Here is a 24,566-nt window from a genome sequence, read left to right on the forward strand (position 1 = left end):
CTTCAGTTTAATAATGATAATAATAATACTGATCTCTTATGCTTTTCATCAGGAGATTTCAAAGCAATGACAAAGGAGATCAATATCATTTTCCCTTTTCAGTTGGAGAAACTGAACACAAAGAGGTGATGTGACTTTCCCAAGGTCACCAAGCAGGCCCATGGCAAAGCTGGGAATCAGAGGCGGATTAGGGGTTTGTGGGGCCCTGGGCCAGAGCAAATGGGGGCCCCTCCCCACCCCTTTCACCTGCAGTCCCCCCCACCTGGCGCTTCTGCTGGGGAAACGAGGTCAAGGCGGAAGTGTTTGCCCCATCCCGCCTCCCCTCCTGGCACTTCTGCTGAGGAGCTTGGTCAGGGCGCAGGGGCTTCTCCCGCCCGGTGCTCCTGATGGGGAGCAAGGTCGGGGCGCGGGGGCTTGCCCTACCCCACGTGCCCAGCACTCCTGCTGGTCAGGGCTTGGGGGCTTCCCCTGCTCCCTGGTAGGAGTGCCAAGCGGGCAGAGTGGGTTGGGGTCGGGGGCACCCAATTGGCTGGGGCCCCTGAGCACATGACCAATTGGCCCAGAGGCTAAATCCGCCGCTGCTGGGAATAGAACCCAGGTATCTTAAATCCCAGTCTAGTGCTCTATTGACTAGTTTAGACTAATAATATATATATATATATATATATATATATATAGTACAGTATTAAAAATATAAATGCAAAACCAGTCCTTTACATTCAACAGTAAGTACTGAGGCCAACATTGCATTAGCTTTGTTGGGAGTTTGTTCTGAATAAGAACTTCAGGATTAGAATCTTATTTTTATAGGCACATTTTAGCCAGGTAGACAAACTGAGAAGACATTTGGATTTCTCTTACAACCAAAATTAAATGCTCAGCCATTTTAGATTTACATATAAGAGGAATGATGAACTGACTATGAATGGAATACTTCCAAAAATGATCAGCTGTAGTAATAAAAATATTCTCCAAATATTCTTAGAAAAGCAAACTTAGTTGCTATTATTTCTTATTAAGTAGTTTTTCATAAAATAGCTGACTGCATTTAGGAAAATCAATTAGAAACAAAGAGTATGGATGTAGCTTGTGGCATTTATCAGTTTATTTAAAGGACACCATTAGGGATCTGTGGATTAATATCTGATTTATTTACCTTAACAGATATTGTCCATTTTATAGGTCTCACAAAGATTCCAAACATCCACCATTAAAAAGTCAACATTTAACTACATTTACTACACTACCACTGGTAATTGTGGTAAAATGTTGACTTCTTAATGGAGACCTCTCTATTTTTCAATACACTTTTGACTTACCATGCATCCCCTTGTAGATATACTGTGTCTACTGCCATGTAATAACTTTTAAAACATCCCTTTAGTCACAGAAGTTAGAGATGGAAAAATATCTATCTTACATACTGCCTATCACTGTGGTGTCTTAGTGCTTCTATACAAAACTAAAGAGTGCAAATGAGAGGAACAAAGGTGTTGTTTTCTCTGTGTTCCTCAAGACTTAGATCTTGGGAACAGGCTGTAAATATGACACCTTGGCATGACTTCATATCAACATTGCTCAATTTAACAAGTCAAAAATGATTTTTCAAACTTTCAACACCAGTCAATATAAAATCTCAAAATCAAGCTGTTTTTTCCTTACCCTTTCTATGTTCATCACCAGTAATGCGCATCAGTCTTCAGCTATCCCTTTCTATCCTCATTATCCTTTCATTTGAATTTATGGTACTTGAAAATAATGTTAGTGATGTGCAATGCAGCTCCGTCTTCTTCAGCTGTTTTGGCTCTAGCAGGAATAAAAATATTTTTTTTAAAAATAAATGTACAGCACAAAGAGAGGCACAAGGATCAAACATGTTAAGTGTGACAGTGACTTTTCAGACCATAATCACACTATAAGTTCAACAAGTTCACGTCTGAAAGAGCATATTCAGATATGAGGCTATAAGCTAACAAAGACCTCACCAAACCTTCTAAGCTCCTAGCTGAGCAGAGTCTTGAATGGGAATGCAGTGCAAAAAGATAACAAAAAAATGTCCTGCCCCTCTGATGTATTGTCATTGATGCTGAACCCGTAAGGGTAAGAATTCTATTATCAGTGAACTGAGCATGCAGAATAAGGAATGAGGATCAATCATGGAACAGAATATATGATCACTGTGAATGGGAAAAATTAAATAGGTAAGAGGAATGTCTAACATGGATCAAATTAATTCTATTGCTTGTCTATACCTCATATAGAATTGAGGGCATTCCATGGCAGCTTTTGCCCACCTACAGAGTCATCCTACTCCTGTCAATGCAGCTTTAAGATGATAGTAGACTTCTAGTCTGATGTGTCCCCAATCTCCTCATTGAAAGGATGAGGGATATGAGTTGGCAGGTGGATCCTTGTATTTGCTGATCCAGCATCCTTGCACCCACCCCTAAATTTCTTTCTATATTAATGCAAATGGAGTCCATGCAGCTTCATGGCATCTCTGAGGGTAGACTCTCTGTGTAACTGCAACAGTTCTGATGTTTTCAGGACCTCTGTTTACCCACAGCTGGGTAAGAAGATCTGGCCCATCAAACGGTATCATATTCTGGCAGTTTTGACATCTGTGTTCTGCCTGCCATGACATATGGAGCTGAAAAAAACCAATTCCCCAAGAAAACAGAGTAGAGACTAAAATCTCAACAGCATAGGAAGCATGACAAAACTTAAGACTGGAATTACATGGAGAACCAGGAGACCAAACAAAGAGATGATCATAATGGTCCCTTCTGACATTAGTATCTATGAATCTATGAGATCAGGCTATAATATCTCAGAAGATCCCATTGTCCAAAGGAAGGGATTTATAATACAGGATCAGGAATGAGGCACTTAATTGAGTTTTTACTCATTCTTTCATTGTGAACACTAGTCATCCCTACCTCTTCTGTACGTCTAATTACTCCGTCTATACTGTCCTCTTTACTGCCTGCAGTCTTGGCTAGGAATGGAATGTGAGCTGGGATTTCCTTTCAAGACTCTGCCAAGGTAGCTGGGTAATTTGAAGAGTAGGGACTGTTTTATGAGCATGTGGCTTGGCGTCAGCCTTCTTCTTCCAACCAAAACCTTAGCAGCTTCGTGATGTGCTCCATCTGCACTAGCTGGGGAGTAAGTGCCAAATGAGTCCACTGCCAGAATTTCTTTTCCTATATGGCAATGCATAGCCTTTCAACCAAAATTCCCCAGATGGGAACGTTTTAATTGGTCCAAAAATATCACGGCAAAGACTCATTATTCAGTCATGAATTCTTTCCAAGCTGTGCTACGCATCCAAACACAAACAGGCCGAGCGTAGTGAATTGCCATAGATACTAATGCCTTCATTGGAACATTAGTCATATTTCACAGAGTCACTGAAATTAGAGATGGAAAAGACCTTTTTAGGTCACTTTGTTCTACAGTGTATTATTTAGTGCTATATATATATATTTGCTACAGCACATTTTCCAGGGTTTTGTCCAGTTCAGTCTTTAAATGGCTCAAGTGGCAGAACTCCCTCCACTTCCCTTGGGAATCTATTCCAAAGTCCAATAGATCTTAGTTTTAGGATTTTCGCCCTTATATTCAGCCTAAATTTTCTTTTGCTTAATTCTGTCCCATTATTTGTAGTTATAGCTGCTTTTACCGTCCTGGTCATTCCTATCCCTGCTTTTTGTTTACCCCTTTTAAGTACTTGTAGGCAGTTATCTTATTCCATTAGTCATCATTTGACTAAAGTTTATATATAATGATTTTAATATTTGCTCATAATTCTAACCCTCCAACCCCTGAATTTTTGTCTTTTGCTGCTCTTCTTTGATTTCCTTCCTATTTCTTTCTAGTACTCGGGGCTCCCATAATGGTACAGTATTCTAGGCATGACTCACCAGTGCCACATGGAGATTAAAAATCTTTCTGTTGATGTTATATTTCTTAGTATGTGGTGAAATATCACATTGGTGTCGCTTGCCACTACATTGCATTGCAAGCTCATGTATTATTAATTTCAGTTTTGGACAGTGATGCAAACATAACCTTTCCTGAGTGTCTTCCTCTGAACCATTCTTTATGAGCCAGTGTTAGATGTAGGATACGGGGTTAGATGAATCTATTGTGGTACAATAGTTCTGCATTCCTATGCCTTGGTGAGTACAGGCACTTTCTCTATGCTTTGCAATACCGCATTTCTACATGCGACTCTTGGCTGTGAGTCTGAATCACTTTGTTTTGTCTTCTGAATCATTGCTCGCTTTCTCACTCTCACCTTAACTAAGATTAATGAAGGTGGACGCTACTGACAGTTCTTTCTTAGAGATGATGAAAAATTCTTGGCTAAGAGAGGATTTTCCCTATGTATACATTTCAGTAAAAAGTATAGAAAAAAACCCAACAACCTGAAGACACTTTTTTTGGAATAGGAGCAAAGCTGGGTAGGAAAGGGCTTTGCTGTCCCACAAATATATTCAAGAGTTTGAAATATTTTCCCATCTTTAATCTAGACAAAATGTCAAAATCTCTAAATATTCATGAACTGGAAAAACTTTTTTTTCATTTCAGGTCAATCAAAACATTTCATTTCTATAATTGTGAAATATTTTGTTTCAATTTTGTTGTGGTTTTTTACCCTTTTTAGTCAAATTAGCTTACATTTTGAAACTATTTGGATTGGAAAACTGGAATTTTTCATTTTGAAAATGTTGCAATTAAATATCTTGACAAATTTGAAACATTTTTTCTCAATATTTATTTGAGTTGGGAGATTTGTTGACTCTTGTTTCACTAACATTTTCAATAGCAACAAATCGGCTTTAAAAAAAAAATGACCAAAAGTTGTTGACCAGCTCTAGATAGAAGACCACTGGAAGCAAACAAATATACCTCTTGCCCTCTAAGAAACTCAGTAGAAAAATCAAGGTGACCAGTTTTAAAATACAAATGTTATTTCTTAGTATTTCTCCAGTTATCTGAAACCAGCAAAAATAAAAATTATCAACAAAAACAGTGACTTGGCCCTTTGAATAATCAGCGTTTTTGCTTTAAACGAGTTTTAAAACTGGAGTAAAACAGCTTAATTGCCTACAGGAGGACTCAAGCCTATGCTTGTCAATTCTCTATGCTTAATTAGTTTAGAACTGCCTGAGATCTCAGTGTTTTTTTTTTCCTCCTGGTAAACTGTTGCATGCTTCCCACCCACAAGCCGTCTGTGCTGGCATACATTAAAATATAAGCACAGAAGATGGATATTCATTTCTGAAGGACTGATGAACCGCACGCACACACACACACACAGTTTGTCCCTTGTGCTAAATGAGAAATAACCTGGAGGAAGTCTGTTACGTTGGAGCTGGAACAGTTGTATCCTTGGTTCGAGTGGGCAATTAAGGGCTATGGGGCTATGAAAAGCATTCTAGTGAAGGTGTACTGTACATTCCGCTAGACTAACTCGTTATGAATCTTGACGGTGCTAACTTCCTTCCATTTATTTTCAGCTTTGCTGGAAATGGCGAAGCCTTTATGCTCTTGGGGAAAGAAGGAATCCTTCCATTTCTGGGGATTCCTCCCAGTTTAAAGCTGGCGTCAAAATAATTGTGTTGATCTAACATAATAAATACCGGTTTCAATGGAAGTGTACATCTGGATACAGTCAATATTGCACTTGAATTTTAACTGCATTCTCTCCTTGTCTAAAAGGAAAATAATAGCAAATACACAAAGCACTTTATTTCAGAACTTCAGTGAAATAAGAAATTCTTGTTCTAAAATGTGTTCATATGGTATACTCTGGGCCAGATCTTCTCTTCTCCCAGGTTTACAATGGTGTAACTCCATTATCTTCAGGAAGGTTACTCCTAATTTATACTGGTGTAGGTGAAATCAGAATCAAGCCATTTACCCAAAGTCTTCCTAATACTCTCCCTAATCTGAATGACAGTAGTATCAAAAAGAAAATACTTCTTGGTTTTTCAGATAAATGTCTTCTTATTTTTCACAGCTCATTTTTGTTAAGTAGGAGAGAGAATTGTCAAATCCAGAACAGAGCTATTCCACTTGGAGTAACAGATGTGGATGGCTTTCAGACAGTACTCAGCATATCACACTGAAATGACTTTTCAGCAGCCTAGGAAAAATGTAATAGCTGACTGCAAAGGAAAAGTGCTTATCAGCATCGTAACTTGGTTTTTAGTGTTCATAAACTTTTATCAGAATAGGAAAGTGGAGCATCTGAGCCAAAGAAGTTCCTCCAGATAGAATAAAATAAACATCTGCAGACATCCACTTTCAGCGTAGAGCCAAACCCTGTCATCCTTCACCAGGCAAAACTCCCATTGAATTCCATGAGAATTTTTTCTGGTGGTGGACTACAGGATTTGGCCCATGGGATAGAAAAAAATCAGTGCTGATGTGATGTTATTAAGACATCATTAATTACTTCTGAGGCAGGGTACGGGTGAGCAGGTCAAGGAGAAAGGTGTTGGACTCCTAACATTACTGAACTCTTGTGGAGCTTTCTCATTTTAGTTTTGCATCTATGATATTATTGTTATGCTGACATCTAGTAACAATATTTATAAAACAAGTTAAATGTCACAAAGACCTGCAGCTGGATTCAACTGTTTATTATCTATTTAAAATAACTTTTCCACTCAACTTTTCTGCCCATCTGTTTTCCAATTTGTGCTTTAAGAAGAGTCTTTTGTGAAGGGGGGCATTAGAACTTGGGTTGCCGCATGAGGATGTTTCTTGACATTATATGTAATTAGTTAACAGCAAGGAAGAGACAAAAATATTCCGGGATGGAGAAAGTCATGATTTTACAAAGATTTGTGATATTGACAAATCCTAGTATATTCAGAGCTTGATTCATCACTCTGTTAACTCCATTTAATGCTGGTAGCTCCATGGAAATCAGCAGAGATGCATCAGAGTACAACTGGTATAAAAGCCGGGTGAATCAGGCCCTCAGAGTTAAAATGGCTGCTCCTTTAACATATATTGTCTTTAAGGAAGACGGGGGAATCATACTGGCTTCAGTAAAGGATAAGGTTTCATCTTTAACTTTTGATTTCCTAGATTTCATTGATCAATGGTCCAGATTTAATGGTACATTTTTAAAATTTAATTTAATTTCCTTGTTAAAAACAATAAATGTCTTTCCAGGAAGGTTATATAATGCATATCGTTTACCCAAGAGTTATGAATGGCTCCAATCCTTTCTGTCAGGCAACCCTGTGGATAAGTAGTTTTTCTAAGCATAATAAATATTTTTAAATGTGTTGTTTACCCAGTGTGCTGTAATGCTCTCTTGTTAAATATGTAACTTAATTTATCAGCTCGGACTGTTTTATCTAAAATAACTAAACCTGCTAATTAGCAAGCATTAATGCCATTATCCTACAAGCTGCTGAGTAATGACTGATGGGTCTCAAACTATGCTCTGAGAGGGTGTGGCCTGATTTGGATGACTGTGTAGTGGGGTCTAATCCAGATCCCACAGAAATCCAGTTGGCTTCATTGAGCATTGGATTAGGCCGTAGGGCCACACCAGCGTATGATAGGTTTGTTTGATGTTTCAAAAATATGTTTAATTGTTCCCATAATAGGCAGGAGAGGATGAGCTTTACAATGGTTGCATTTATAGAAAAGGTCAGTTTAGTCTGGGTTCGGCGTTCAACATTAAAGCATTGCAATTAATGTAATTACTTGCACATGCTTCCTTTCTATCCTCTCTGAATTCCCAACCCAGCTTGTCTGTGTGGCCCCATGCTGTACCCTTTGCCATGAGAGTAGGCATGTGGCTTGATCCGCAGCTGACGTCAATGCTGCTGTGTGACTCCGCAGACAGGAAGCACTGTAAGAATAGGACAGTCAGCACCTCTTCACAGAGACTAAACATATCACCTCTACAGTACACTCAGCCTTGAGCCTGGGAATAAGTCTGCACTTGACTCTCTTAACTGGCAGCAAAGTGAACTGCTGTCAAACAAGATCAGGTCAATTTAGGAGTTATGGATTTAAATAGCCCATATTAATATTGCACTTGATTTTTTTCAAATTAAAATGGGAAATAAACGACGGGAGAAAACCTTCAGCTATTTCAAATTGCATTGCACCTTTCATAATGGAAAGTCTGGACTGGTAAGAAAAGCTCAAAGAAAGATTAGTAATCTATTGTGGCCCTTTGGTGCCAGTGGATTTATGGCACCAGATATGTCAACACAACATTTGTGCATGTTGCCATCTGCCCTTTCAATATTTTCCCAAAACTTCATAGGAAGAGGCTGTGTGCAATTATTGGAAATGATTAATTGCTTCTTCATTATATTTTATTTTTGGAAAGCATATCAGACTGGAAGAGGACAATCGCATGGCCTAAAATGCAGTCAGTGAACAAGACAACTTTCTTAATCAGAGCACTGGAAACATGGTATCTCTAAAGCATACTGTATGTAAAGCAGAAAGGCGGTACACATTAATTTATGCACTTAGGGCTTTACACGTTTCCTTTTCAGTATGTCTGCTTGGGAACATCAGGTGTAACACATTAGGAAGGAGAATTAGTGCAAGAAATCACTGTCCCACAAGAACAATTCCATGTATGGCAGTAGCTCAAAGAGTGTGTTCTCCCAAAGCCTTACACCCCTTTTGATTACTTTAACAGGAGGTAAAGGCTATCTCTACAGTGCCTGTTCTCACCAATCAGCTATCATCTTTGTTTGGTTTTTATCATAACAAATGGAGATAAGAGAGCGTATCCGCATGGCCCCACAGTATGCCAACATTTTTATGGCTGACTTAGAACAACGCTTCCTCAGCTCTCGTCCCCTAACGCCCCTACTCTACTTGCGCTATATTGATGACATCTTCATCATCTGGACCCATGGAAAAGAAGCCCTTGAGGAATTCCACCATGATTTCAACAATTTCCATCCCACCATCAACCTCAGCCTGGTCCAGTCCACACAAGAGATACACTTCCTGGACACTACAGTGCTAATAAACGATGGTCACATAAACACCACCCTATACCAGAAACCTACGGACTGCTATTCCTACCTACATGCCTCCAGCTTTCACCCTGACCACACCACACGATCCATCGTCTACAGCCAAGCTCTGCGATACAACCGCATTTGCTCCAACCCCTCAGACAGAGACAAACACCTACAAGATCTCTATCAAGCATTCTTACAACTACAATACCCACCTGCTGAAGAGAAGAAACAGATTGACAGAGCCAGAAGAGGACCCAGAAGTCACCTACTACAGGACAGCCCCAACAAAGAAAATAACAGAATGCCTCTAGCCATCACCTTCAGCCCCAACTAAAACCTGTCCAACGCATCATCAAGGATCTACAACCTATCCTGAAGGACGACCCATCACTCTCACAGATCTTGGGAGACAGGCCAGTCCTTGCCTACAGACAGCCCCCCAACCTGAAGCAAATACTCACCAGCAACCACACAGCACACAACAGAACCACTAACCCAGGAACCTATCCTTGCAACAAAGCCCGTTGCCAACTGTGCCCACATATCTATTCAGGGGACACCCTCATAGGGCCTAATCACATCAGCCACACTATCAGAGGCTTGTTCACCTGCACATCTACCAATGTGATATATGCCATCATGTGCCAGCAATGCCCCTCTACCATGTACATTGGTCAAACTGGACAGTCTCTACGTAAAAGAATAAATGGACACAAATCAGATGTCAAGAATTATAACATTCAAAAACCAGTTGGAGAACACTTCAATCTCTCTGGTCACTTGATTAGAGACCTAAAAGTGACAATTCTTCAACAAAAAGTCTTCAGAAACAGACTCCAACGAGAGACTGCTGAATTGGAATTAATTTGCAAACTGGATACAATTAACTTAGGCTTGAATAGAGACTGGGAGTGGGTGGGTCATTACACAAAGTAAAACTATTTCCCCATGTTTATTTTACCCCCCCACCCCCCACGGTTCTTCAGACATTCTTGTTAACTGCTGGAAATGGCCCACCTTGATTATCACTACAAAAGGTTTTCTCCCCCCCTGCCCCCCCTGCTCTCCTGCTGGTAATAGCTCATCTTAAGTGATCACTCTCCTTACAGTGTGTATGATAACACCCATTTTTTCATGTTCAGTGTGTATATAAATCTCCCCACTGTATTTTCTACTGAATGCATCCGAAGAAGTGAGCTGTAGCACACGAAAGCTTATGCTCAAATAAATTGGTTAGTCTCTAAGGTGCCACAAGTACTCCTTTTCTTTTTGCGAATACAGACTAACACTGCTGCTACTCTGAATTCGGTATTCAGTGTAAGCTCTCTTCATGTTCCTATTTCAGGTTGGACATTACTTTTCAGGAAGAGACTTCATTTGGCTAGAAACTGTTAGGTTAGATTGTCTGGGAGTGTTGAAAGTCCTAAGGTTTCTCACAGGAAATGTCAGGCCAGACACTTTCCACATCCTTAAAAACAAATGAAGGTCAAAAACTGAAGGAGTGGCTACTTTCTCCTAGACAAGCAAAGGAGAGAGTTCTTAAACCGCCCACACTGAGAAGACTCATGTGACTGTTAAATGCTGGGAACCCATTATTTAGGGTTGTCATTGCCACATGTACAATGGACAGTATCTTGAATGTGCCTTTATTTAATGTAAAGCAGTTTACCTCCCTTAGCTCTTCTGTTGGTCGCTACCGCCATTGTTTGAGTGTCTTAGGATATGTCTGCACGGCAACTGGAAGCAAGCTTCCTAGCCTAGGTAGACAGGCTTGTGCTAGCAGGGCTCAATCGGCTTGCTAAAAGCAGCAGTGTGAGCATTGCAGCTCAGGCTACTATATGTGGTGTTGGGATGCGAGGGAGTTCCAGTGTGGAAGTTTTAATTTGGAATTCTTTATTAGGAGTAGAATCTATAACTGAACTGCACCTTCAGCATGTTAGCTCCTTGTCCATATCCAGTGATAACTGTAGTTATTTATTGTACTATTTGTGGTGTTTAGATGTTGCTTGTAATTATTAGAATTGGGAGCATTGGCTGTTGGGAGTCTGAAAGGACAGGAAACAGGAAGAAGGGGGAGGAGTTGAGAGGCTGGGAGAGAGAACAGAGGGTGCAGCAGCAGCTTGGTAAAGAGGTTTCCACTTTGAAAATAAAGTCCTGTTGAAGCTTATTAGTACCTTGCCTGGTTGATACAACATTTTGGCGACGAGGATGAGTCTTCTGCCTCTGAACCCACCTGCACCCTTTCTGCAAAGCCCAGGTGAGCCTCCAATTGCTTTTACTACCTGGATCCATATGTTTGAGACTTATCTGCTTGCAATCAGTGCTACAGAGATTTCTGAAGTAAGAAAGTGTTCTCTGCTAATCCACTGCCTTGGAGCAGAAGGGCAGCTTATATTTCACACTTTTCCCCTTGCAGATGATAATAAAGAATTTTTTTGTGCCAAAAGTGAATGAAATAGCTAATCGCTACAGATTTCGCCAGCGTGAGCAGAAACCAGGGGAAACTATAATGCAGTATATTGCTTCCCTGAGGAGTCTGATTGTAATTTGTGATTTTGGGAATATGGCAGATGAGATGATTAGAGACCAGCTCATTGAGAAAACAACCATGCTTCATGGAAGAGAATGCTTACTTGTAGAACCACAACTTACAATAGAAAAAGCAATAACCATTGCTTCTCAGATTGAGTCAGCTACAGCTGAAGCCAAAATAATGAGCATGGTTACAAGAGGCACAGTCCAGGCTGTGACTCCTTTGCAGAAAAGTTCACTACCACTGCAGACACACAATTGCAAGAGGAAAACTAATGAAAAACTACTGAATCAGCAAATTCAAAATACGGTAAAAGCATGCTTTCGCTGTTGATCCCCACAACACCTTGCAAGCTACACAGGATTTCCGGCAAAAGTAGCTCAGTGCAATCATTGCAAAAAGATTGGACATTTTGCCAAAGTATGTCATAGTAGCCAGTTCAATCAACAGGTCCATGCAGTTACAATACCAGATGTTACTGTGCTGAGCGTGGACAAAATCACTACTGCACATATTCCAGAACAGGTAAAGTGCACTGTAAATGTTTCCGCCATACCCTCAGGCAAACCACAGTCTATTCAGCTAATGCTGGACACTGGCTCAGCAGTATCTGTACTACCTGATTCCATCTATCTGCGTTACTTTAAAGATGTACCTCTTACTGAACCCAAACTTCACTTGGTGTGCTATTTGAAAAACCATATTCCAGTAAATGGTTGCCTGCCAGTAATAGTTACTTTTGGTGATTGCTGTGTAACTGCAGAGTTCTACGTTGTCCACAAAGGCACTCCTATCCTTGGCAGAGATTTAAATCTCAGGGTAGTTAATGGACAAATTGATCTTCCTCAGCAAAGCACTCTTGTGGTACGCACACCAGTTTCAGCTGGGACCCAACACCAGGTTGAGGAGAAACTCGGCTGTGCTTATGGGTTTCTGCATAAAGTTAAAATGCGGAATAATGCGATGCCTGTACGACAGAAGTTACGGCGCTTACCATTTTCAGTCAGGGAAGCTGTTTCAGAGGAACTCAGAAAACTTGTTCAAAAGGACATTATTGAAGAGATCAACTCCTCGGAATGGGTTTCACCTATAGTAGTGACACAGAAGAAGGGTGGAGGCATTCACCTTTGTGTGGACTTAAGAGAGCCAAATAAAGCTATTGTGATTGACAGCCATCCTCTTCCTCACATAGAAGAAGTATTTGCAGAACTCCGTGGAGCAAAGATGTCTTTTACTCTTGATTTGCAGAGCGCATACCACCAGGTTATGTTGCATGAAGATAGCAGAGACCTCACAGCATTTATTACACGAGGGACTATTTCGTTTTAAACGTGTTCCATACAGTCTCGCATCTGCCCCAAGTGCCTTTCAAAAAATGATGTCACTGATTCTGAAGAATCATCATGGAGTTCAGTGCTATCTGGATGATATTATCACGTTTGGAAATACTTCTGAGGAGCATGACAATAACCTGCAGTCTGCACTAAACTGCATCGGCACAGCAAGCCTCCAGCTCAATAGGTCCAAATGCAAATGTAGACAAATGGAACTCTCCTTTCTGGGGCATACAATTTCACAGATTGGACTAAAACCTGATCCAGATCATATCCTGGCAATTTCAAATGCTCATCCTCCAGATTTTCAAACCTTACATTCTTTCTTGGGTCTTACCTCCTGGTATGCAAAATTCATTCCCAATTATGTTTCTGTCATTGAACCGTTACAGGAATTACTATGGAGAAGTTCAACCTTAGTGTGGACAACGGATGCACAAACTAGTTTTGAAACGGTGAAAGACTTGATTGTACATAGTCCAGTACTTGCACTATTCAGTCCTGCATTGCCCACAATTGTAACTACTGATGCTTCTGACTATGGACTTGGGGTTGTTCTCACACAACTGCATGAGGACAACACAGAGAGGACTTCAAGGATACTAAGTAATGCTGAGAGAAAATATTCTACAGTCGAAAAAGAAACACTTGCTCGTGTCTGGGCTACTGAAAAAATGACAAACTTACCTGTGGGGCCGCAAGTTCAAGTTGCGCACAGACCACAGCCCTTTGACGATGTTGCTCACCACGAAAGGACTGGGAAGAGCAGGATACCGTATTGCTCGATGGTCTGCAAGACTGCTCTCTTTCAATTATGAACTGGAATATAAGCCTGAAAACCAAAATGTGGTCACTGATTGCCTTTCTTGCCTGCCTTTGCCTTCACCAGATGGTCCACCGGAGGATGAGGATGTAGTGGTTGAGCTTATTACAAGCACTCTTACTGCAGTTACAAGAGAACAATTTCAAGCTGCTTGTTCAGCGTGTCCAATTCAACAAAAACTATGGGAATTTCTGACAAAGAGATGGCCCAGTCACCCTAAAAACCTTGACCCAGTTTTGCTGCCTTATTTTAGAGTTTGGGATGAACTTTCTTTGTTTGATGGCTGTGTGCTACGAGGTACACACCGGCTCCTTGTGCCAGAAGAATTACAGTCAAAACTCATACACCTGGCACACAATACTCATCAAGGAATTGTCCGAACCAAACAAAGACTACGGGATCTGTATTGGTGGCCAGGGATGGACTCTCAAACTGAAGCACTTATAAAATCCGGTGTCACTTGCCAAATGCATGATAAGACAGCAGTGACATGTACCCCTCCATTACAGCCTGTTCCTCTTCCTGAATCTGCATGGGAAAAAGTGGTGATTGACATTGTAGGACCCTTTGATACTGCTCCAATTGACTGTCGTTATGCCATCACTTTAATAGACTATTTCAGTAAATGGCCTGAGGTAGTGTTTACATGGCAAATCTCTTCTGCTACAGTAATTAAGTTCCTCTCTTCAGTTTTTAGCAGGGAAGGTAACCCCAAAGAACTGGTTTCAGATAATGGTAGTCAATTTACTTCCCTGGAGTTTGAAACTTTTCTAGCAGAGAGGAACATTTTACACAGAAGGTCATCCCTATATTACCCTCAAGCCAATGGGGAAATCGAATGGTTTAACAGACGTTTGAAAGAGAGTTTGCAAACGGCTAAACTGGAAGAGCAATTGTGGATACCCTTCACTACTGAGTTGTTGCAAGCATACTGGGCTACATGACATGCCACAATGCAAAGATCGCCCGCAGAGTTACTGCATGGGAAACAGATGAATACTAAACTGAATATTGCTGGATTGTTAAAGGCACAACCTAATGCCCTAAACGAGGATGATGTGAGAAAAACAGTTGAACAGAACCAAGCAAAATCTAAAGCTTTCACAGACAAGCGGCGGTGTGCTAAGGAACCAAAGTTTGAGTGTGGTTCCTTCGTTAAAATATGAAAACTTGGAATTTTACACAAAGGGGATCATAAATTCACAGCTCCTCTTAAAATCATAGAGAAGAAGGGACCTTACGCCTATCGATTTTCTGATGGGCGGGTATTGAATGCTTCTTATCTTGCACCTGCCTATGCACCAAGAGGAGATTATGCCAACACCCAGTCTGCATTGGATGATTTCACCGTAGTACCAACACAACAAGACATTGCACTGGAACCGGGGCTTGAGAGACGGCCTGTCAGACCCAGATGACCACCTGTCTGGACTAGAGACTATGTTATATAGTATCTACAGTGTTTTCAGTGTAATATTTCTGCCAACAGTATAGTGTCTTGTTTCATATTTGTTCCTGTGGCTAGAACAATAATGTTTATTTTAATTGGAAAAGTTTCTTAAGAGGGGAGGGAATGTGGTGTTTAGACGCTGCTTGTAATTATTAGAATTGGGAGCACTGGCTGTTGAGAGTCTGAAAGGACAGGAGACAGGAAGGAGGGGGGAGGAGTTGAGAGGCTGGGAGAGAGACAGAGGGTGCAGCAGCAGCTTGGTAAAGAGGTTTCCACTTTGAAAATAAAGTCCTGTTGAAGCTTGTTAGTACCTTGCCTGGTTGATAAAATGCTATTGTTACAAATTGTAATTAGTTATCTGCATTAAAGCACGTTATTCAAGAAAGCCTGGCATACCGTGCAATCCATATTGCTCAATAGAACTGACCTGTCATCATTATTTACCACTTCTCCAATTTTTGTGTCATCTGAAAACTTTGCCAACAGTTATTTAGTTTTCTTCTAAATCATTGATAACGATATTGCTTTACGTTGGATCAAGAACAGATCCCTGTGGTATACCACTAGAAATGCCCCATTAGATGATGACTCCCCATTTACAATTACTTTTGAGATTTATCAGTTAGCCTGTTTTAATCAATTTAACATGTGCTATGATGATTTTGTATGGTGCTAATTTTGAATCAGAATTTCACGCTATACTCAATCCGATGATTTTCAGAAGTATATTATGTTAACAGAGTTATCATTGTCACCAAAACTTGCAATTTCATAAAAAAACTATATTGAGTTTATCTGAACAGACTTGTTTTCCATAAAACCATATTGACTGGCATTAATTATGCTGCCACCCTTTAGCTCTTTACTGATTGCATCCTGTATAAGTCTTTCCATGATTTTTCCCAGAATCAATGTCACTCTCACCAGCCTATATATACATGGGTCATCCCGTTTACCTTTTAAAAATATTGGCACAAAATACATTAGTTTTTTCCCAGTCCTCTGGAACGTCTTCTAGCCCAATGTAATAATATAATATTGAATATATAACTGTATTGATTACTTAAGAATTTCCAGTTATCCCTTTGAGGGGTGACAGGTTCTTGTCCCAAGATCAGACCCAGTTTTATAAAATTACTAGATAGTTGGGAACCCCAATGTGCACAGTTGCAACACTCACACTATGGGAACTCTTCTGTATTTCCAAATATTTTATTAATACTTTTAGCAAGGTCACAAGCACTCTAACTCAATAAGGTAGATAAAGAGACTATAGAATGTACCTCTACACATCCATATACTCACACCATGCCTTGCAGGATGACCTGAAATGTTAGCCGTTATCTTCCTCATCATCATCACCTTCCTCCTCATCACGAGTGGCCATCATTCTGGTTCCTTCCAAGGGCCACATTTCTCTCTCTCTTCTACCCCGTCAGGCTGGGATGCGACTTTTATGATATATTGCGCTGACACCACTATATCTAATGCATACTCAGTAAGAGGTTCTCCCCTTTTCCTTATTTGTATTTTCTCATCCTACTAATGCTGAAAGAAAAGGAGTACTTGTGGCACCTTAGAGACTAACCAATTTATTTGAGCATGAGCTTTCGTGAGCTACAGCTCACTTCATCGGTTAGTATATTGCTACATGTACTACCATGTCAACTCATGATCATACCCATCACCCCTTGCTTAAGCAGATGTTGGGTTATTACTTCTATGTTCCTTGTGGTGGCACTTACTAGAACATTCTACTTCCTACTATTGAGCAAGGTCTCCCTAGTTCCTAAAATCTAAAGGTAACAGTTGATCTATGCCATGGGTTATGGCCTATTTAACAACACTTACGCTAACTTACATTTCATCTAATGTTTTACAGGGTATTGTATGTATGTATATAGATATCTTCTTACTATATGTTCCATTCTATGCATCCGATGAAGTGGGCTTTAGCCCACGAAAGCTTATGCTCAAATAAATTTGTTAGTCTCTAAGGTGCCACAAGTACTCTTGTTCTTTTTAAGTTTCTTGCGTTATAGCTGAATATAACGAAAACAGCTAAATATAATGACGGCAAGGCAGTGAATATAATAAAGGCAAGCTAGCTCTATGGGCTCCAGTCTCCAGTATCACAAGAATGGAATGAGGGCTGTATACTTCTATTGTACTGTGTGTACAGCAACAGAACAGTATACAACCCTAGGATTGTTTCAGAACCTGTAGGAATTCTTCTGAATCTCTACGTTATTTCAGAGGCAAGATGTAAGTACCGTGCAAGAGCTGCAGAATGCGTTAAATTGACAAGGAAACTATGGTTTTCCAACACAGTTAGTTATTCTGAACTAGCTGGTGATCATTGCTTATTTTATAAGCACGTTTGTTTCTTTGACCTCCAGCATAGGTTAATATAAATAGGAAACCATAGAGGACACATGCCTTATTGTGCAGAGGGAAGAACTTTCTCTGAGTTTGGTTATCCTATGTAAACAACGTTTTCTATGCATGGAGATGAGATAGGAATGTTCAAATATTTGGAGAAAGTACAGTATGGTATATTTATAATACATATTTTCTTCCTGCCTCATTTTTCTGACATGACGGATGACTTCCTCCTTGCAAAGCGCTTTAATTGTATGATATTATATGCACAATAAATGTTCCTGGAATAGTGGCCATCTGTTGAAGTGGAAATAACAGTAAAAGTTCTGACGAAGTTTCAAGTAACTTAAGAAGGGAGCTCACAAATAATCTCCACCTGCAAAAATACCCTTCTGTGCAGGAAAACATCCTACGTGGATCTGTGCTTTTGGTGCTTTCCCCAGTGATATACGCCTTGGAAGTTCTCTGAGATCATCCATTTAGACTTTCTTTCAGTTCTTTCAGTGGTGGGTCTATGTATTTTTTCATTTGCAATTGCTTTCAGGTTGGGGATTTTTTGGGAGAAGAGGAGTTTGGGAGAGGAAAGAGTCAGAATATTAATTTAACCTGTTTCTAGTCCTTTCTGTTTCAAAAGGCAGTCAGATACTAAGGTGATTGGGCACATTACAAGAGCCCAGATGGAAGGATGGTCTTGTAGTTAAGACCATGGATGGAGATCTGGGTTCAATTTCTAGTTCTGCCACACACACCTTGTGTGGCCTTGGGCAAGTCACTTAACTCTTCTGTGTTTTAGTTTCCCATCTATAAAAATAGGGATAATAATACTTCCATACCTTTAGAATACTTTAAAGAGGATACATTTATTAATGTTTGTGTGGAGCACAGATACTATGGTTGTAGAGCCCATAAAAACTATATATAGAGAGAGACAGAATGTAAATGCTGATGCAAGAATGCATGATAGGCTCCTTCTAAAGGGGGATAGAACATGACCAGTAAACCCTATCCTTCCATTTCAGACTGCCATTGGCAGCATTTGGCAGTCATCATCTCCAATAATCCTAGTCTGTAATCTCTGTAATATATCCTGTCACCTTTGTGGCTCAATTCATGATCAAATCTTCGACCTGGCACATGGTGAAGTGCAATGTAATGTAAACGGGGTTGAGTGGCTTATTTTGGTGACACACACACACTCTTTTAAGTGTAAACAATGCTGATGTAGATAGGAACAATGACTTGCTCACCAAAAAGTACACCAAATGACACTTTTTGTAACTTTCCTTTATATCCAAACCCTATCTGTATTGTGATCTCAGCTTTCAGAGGTACTGTATGTGTAAGACTGGACCCAAAGGGCTTGACCTTGGAAGGAAAAACATTCTTGCTAGGAAGCCAGGTGGAATAGTTGCAATCTCAGAAATAAAAATAAAAAAGCATGTTATTGCTGTAAGCGTGGTTCAGTGACTTCAGTATTCCGTTGAAACACATTCTGTGCGTAAACACTGATTTTATTGGGACCCTCCACCTGACCAGTAAGTATGAAAATATTAGCAAGTAACGCAGAAAAAAATAAACTGAAAAGAATGATGGAAACCAATATTAGTAAGATCTGTTAGAATGTACTGTAATTTACTTGACAGTGGTTAGTCCGCTGGTGTGCTGAGACCGTTGCCCATCATGCTGACCAATACTGTTTCATTGTTTCCTTGTGCTCCCCTGTCCCTCTGCATCCATCTGAGGTCTCTCATCTTATCCTTTGATTGTAATCTCACTGGGACAGGGTCTGTGGTTTTGTTCTGTTTCTATAGAGCACCCAGCACAGTGGGGTTCTGGTCCATGATTATCACTTCTAATGCATAATAAATACCACCACTACTACTAACTGTATTTTAAAATACACTGTAGTAAAAAGTACTGCTATTTTCCACTGTAGCTCAGAATCTTTTAGTATGTTGCTATGCATATTTGCTCTCAACCCACATACTTAGATCTCAGGACTGATCTCATGAACATTAATTATTTTACTTTGACTTACTAGTAATATGGGTGATTCATTTCCTGCTGTAGAGTGTCTGTTGTGACTCTGTGCGTGCTGCCAGATTTAGTTGAATCAATCCCTTAATGCTTTTGTGAAGAAAAACAGCATGGTAGTTCCTACTTTTAAGTTCTAGAAAGGCTTGTAAAGGAAAAAGGTGCCAGAAGGTTTTCAGACTGGAAAAGTCCTGAGTGTGGTGTGCATGTGTGTTCTGCTTTCATTCATCTTCTTTCACATAGTGAAAAAAGGAAATTAAGTTAATGGAAAATATGTGATATGGCTGCAACTGTTGCCATAATAATAATGTGCATAGAAAGAGTGTTTCTGAGGAAGTGATTCCATACAGTTTTTGAAAGGACTGTCATTTGCAACACAGTTTTCCAAACAAAAGATGGATGAAAAATGGTTCAGTGTTATTATTTTGAAAAAAAATAATCCTCTTTAACAGCGACAGTAGGAAACTTTTCCTTGGACTGTATTCCCTTTGGTGTGAATTTCAGTGGGAGCAACAAGCCTGTGCTACCTCTGAGAATCCGACTGATATTTAGGAGTCTAACTTCACAGCCAAGTTTGAAAAAATTAGCTTTGATCATCATTTACTTATTTCTATAAACATTTAACTTGTTGATGACACAAATAAGGCCAGTATGTGAGCCAGCACAATTTATATCCCACTGAAATTTTATTTTAAGGATTTAAGTTGGATTTAAGTGGTCCATAGGCCTCATGCAGGAGTGAATTTCACTCCATGGGTCCCAATCCTGCAAGCCGAGTTGTGGGCACCCAAAGATTGTACTCATGCAGAACACCACAGACGTCAGTTGAGACTCCATGAGGGTGTAGAGTCCTGCCCATGCATATGAACTTGCAGGATCTGATCCACAGGGGAGTTACATTTAGTGATACAAACTGATTGCATTATGTTGCAATGTGCAGACTGCTATTCTGGCTTTAGTGATTGTCTATATACTATATAGAATGCCATATACTTCTGTGAAAAATTTGATTTTGCCCTAATAAGGTATGGTGGTTTATACATTGTTTAACTTAATCTTCTATATTGCTTTTTCATTAAATGTGAACCTTTGGTAATTTGTTCTTTAATTCATTTTAATTTAGAAAGACTCCATCATCCATATCCAATAAAAGTGACCAGATGAAAAATGTCCTAGAACTAGGTATGTCATGTCATGCTTCGCTTTGGTCTGTCTCTCATATTTTTCACAGCAAATAAAACTTAACAGCAATGTGCATAATGGTCTGTTTTTGATCAAGTCTTAGTTGATTCAGGGTACAGACAGTTGTGTTTTAATTTCCTAGATAACATTGTGTGCTTGCTTCAATCCCAGTTTAACTTTTAGATGCCAGGCCAAAAAAGTGCAACTAGCACTTAGGAAATTTAAACAAACAAATAAACCGCTTTCATTTAATTGACCTTTGAACAAATTTAATAGTAAATTATTGGGGCATAAGAAACAGTGGCTCTCATGATCTAATTTGTATCATTACTTTTCAGAGTGGCACCGTACTCGTAACTTTTTAAAGATCAGAGGTATTAAAGTTGCATCTGTCATTATGATCAACCACTAGCAGTGGGTTACCTGGTGGTATTGGAGGGCAGAATTTGGTTTACCAGACAACATTCTGCATATTACAAGGTTTCTTCTCTTTCAGTTGATTTCGATGATGAAGCAACCATTGGGGAAGTTAGTAGGATCCCAGAACTTTCAACGCTGTATACACTTGAAATAGTATCAAAGGCAATTGATATTTCCCTAGCAAAAGTAAGACACATGTATGATGATAAACACAAAATGATGCATTAAAACCTGTTATTTTTATTGAGTAAGCCAAAGCTACAATAGGTTTTGTTTTTTACATTTAGTGCATCTGAGATTCATAATCCAGTAAATCCTAATAATCATTAAAATTGTATTTTTACATTCCTTTATTAATGGTTCCAGTCAACTGTGCTTCTTTGACTTGTTCTAATTTTTAATCAGTTATTTCAAAAGTGGTATTTTAAGCGGGGGGGCTAGAATGGGGAAGGAGGACTACTGGGGTCTCTTATTGATATTCCACTAACTTCTATGTGACCTTGGGCAACTCACACTCCTCCATCCTTCATTTTATGTATTTGTAAAATGGTAATAATTGTATTTTCCTTCCTCACAGTTATATTGTAAGGCTTCATCCATCAGTTATTTTTTGTAGAGTGCTTCAAGATCCTTGGATGAAGTGCACTATACAGGTGCAATGTATTGTTATTATTTCATAGAATATGTTTGCAGCTGAGAAACCTCACAAACAAGTACAAAATAAGAATTTATTTTCCCCATTTCACTCGGGGCCTAATCCAATGTCACTGAAGTCAGTGGAAAGACTCCCAATTGATTGACTTTAGTTCAAGGTAAATCAGGCCCTTGGTGTGTTGGTATTGTATGTTTATGAGTGGAAAAATGTAGACTTGCTCATTAGCACACCTGGGTTATCACTAGTTGCAGACAAACTGGTTTGAATAAAATAAGAGTTATTCTGTACCTTCATCTCTCTCTCTCTAACAGAAACAAATTTACGTGTTTACCTATCCTCCAAACCAAACCTTTCATGAGGTTTAGAGTAATTTGATTCATTTTATTCCCTAGTGCTCCCTCCATTTTCTCATGCATCTTTATCTCTTTTATTTTGGGCAGAAGCAGAAGTATCTAAAAACCATGTGAAGGGCTATTCTTATAGTACTGTACTTCCCACTCAGCCAGAGCTAAAAAGCACTACAAATCTCATGAGAACGATTCCCAACCTGATTTCTAGACCAAAGCAGTCTGAATAAGTATCCAAACACTGAAGGAGTCTGATTCTTACTTACATCCATTTACACTAGCATAAAGAAAAGGAGTACTTGTGGCACCTTAGAGACTAACCAATTTATTTGAGCATAAGCTTTCGTGAGCTACAGCTCACTTCATCAGATGCATTCATTCATTGACTTCAGTGAAGCTGCTCCTGATTGGGGTCAACAGTCCAAATTTGGTTGGGGCTAGTATCTGAATTTGACAGTTTGTTACATGTCCCAAGACAAGTGTTATTCAAAATTTTGAACAACATCGGTCTCAGACCACCACCTTTGGTAGGTGAAACAGATTGTCTATTCTACATAATGTGCCAGCTAAGGTACTTCTTTCACAGCTTATATTTTATCCCATTGGATGATATCTTTTATTGGGATGTGGGAAATTGAAAACTCTTCAATAGAAGACCATAGCGATAATCTTTTTTTTTAACCAGTAGTACATATTATTCCTCTCGTAGTTAAGTTTGAGGCTGTCTTCTGTGAACATTTCAAGAAGCACCGTTTATCCAATGATCTACAGAAAAAAGCTCATAATGCTGAGCAACACATAGCATTATGTGTTGAAGGAACATTGCAGGAAAAGGAAAAAATGACTCCTTTTCAGTGGAATTGCCCTGCTATTTACAGTATTTATAAAACAAAAATTAAAAGGGTGGTTATATAGAGTTAGTAATTATCCTGCCACATGCCTCCATTCTTATAAATTATGGAAAGAAAATATACCTATTGGATTTGTTTTTAAAATGAGAGCTTTTTACCCTTTTTCTTTTTTTTTTGTAGGAAATAAAAAATCTTTTGTTTGGCTCAAGCCTTTGTTGCTTCAGTGAAGAATGGAAAATACAGAACTTTACATTTAATAGTATACCACAGCTAAAATATGGCATCGTGCAAAAAAAGGTACAGTAAATGACTTCCTTAAAAGCTCAATGATCTTTACCTTTAACCTAAAGTTTCCAGAAGTTGTGTGTTACCTTAATAAAAGAAGCCATCCTTGTTAAAAGATATTCCTTTTTCTTTTTCATCACTGGTTAATGAATGGAATTTTACTTCAGAAATCTTCAAAATAGCTAAATCTTGTAAGGAAAGTTGGGCTAGATGGAAAACTTCAGAAGAAAACTCAGGGTGCACCAGGAAGTATGGGGAATCAGTAGGTGACATTTATTCCTTTAAGTCAATCCTGAACCATTGCTTTAGGAAACACTCTGCTACAAGAGGTGCCATCACCTTGAGGTCTAGAACATCTTTGGCCATTAAAGTTCCTATGGAGACCAAGAGAAGGGGAGTAAACCCTGGAATTCTTGTTACATTTGTAAATTTCAAATGGATACTGTATTTTTCTCTTCACTTCCTAACTTGACTTCACTTAACTGGTTGTATAGTGATGCTTTACAGTGTTAGTTTCTCTGTTTCACTTCAGTTGTTAAACTGTAGTAGTTCTGAGTGATATTAAACAATTGCTGTGTTTCATGTAAACTTTTAATATTGGGAGCTTTCCTTGACAGACTGAAATAAACCCTGATGTTTTCCGCAAGTCAGTTTTCCAAAGATTCACTCATTAGTTATTTAAATGATTTATTGAGAGAGTGAAGAAAAAGTTAAGTTTCTCTGCTGTATATTTGTTCTGGATTAAATGCATTTATTATCTATTATTTATATTGTGGTAGCACCTAAGGGCCTCATTTGGGGCATGGGGCCCCATTGTGCATGGCGTTGCACATACCAATAATAAGCAACAAAATGAAGTTGCTAACTAGATAAAAATTGCATAACTGGATGCAGTTTAAAATGTGAGCTTGTGATGGGCCATGCCTCTCTAGGACTTTGGCAGAAGAGTAGATTGAAGCCTTTTATATTCTTTAAACAGTGTTGTGGCTGACCTGTGTTTGATAATGGTCTAAGATGGCAGATCACATTAATGCACAAGGTTATAAAGGGTTGGCTCATATATTTAAGTATGAACCTGGACTTGAGAACAGTAACATATGCAGAGAGAGGGGCTTTTCATCTTCCCATAACAGTGTCTGAATCAAGCCCATTTAGCACACAACTTCTCTCTCTCCCTGTTACTCTCTGTGGGTGAAATTCTTCCCTGTGTAGAGGGCCCACACTAGACATATGCACCACTG

The 24,566-nt window shown here is 39.3% G+C and overlaps 1 protein-coding gene across 2 annotated transcripts in view; it reads left to right on the plus strand.

Moving 5' to 3' along the window:
• MINDY4 (MINDY lysine 48 deubiquitinase 4) overlaps nucleotides 1–24,566 on the plus strand; it is a 91,117-nt gene that overhangs the window by 16,893 nt on the left and 49,658 nt on the right. For both annotated transcript variants that reach the window (XM_084618342.1, XM_084618343.1), the window contains exons 6-8: nucleotides 20,709–20,767; nucleotides 21,264–21,373; nucleotides 23,221–23,337. In XM_084618342.1, the coding sequence (XP_084474468.1) occupies nucleotides 20,709–20,767; nucleotides 21,264–21,373; nucleotides 23,221–23,337 (286 nt within the window). The remainder of the gene's footprint in view (nucleotides 1–20,708; nucleotides 20,768–21,263; nucleotides 21,374–23,220; nucleotides 23,338–24,566) is intronic.

This window comes from Lepidochelys olivacea, assembly GCF_965140295.1.
Source record: "Lepidochelys olivacea isolate rLepOli2 genome assembly, chromosome: 2".
Taxonomy (NCBI): domain Eukaryota; kingdom Metazoa; phylum Chordata; order Testudines; family Cheloniidae; genus Lepidochelys; species Lepidochelys olivacea.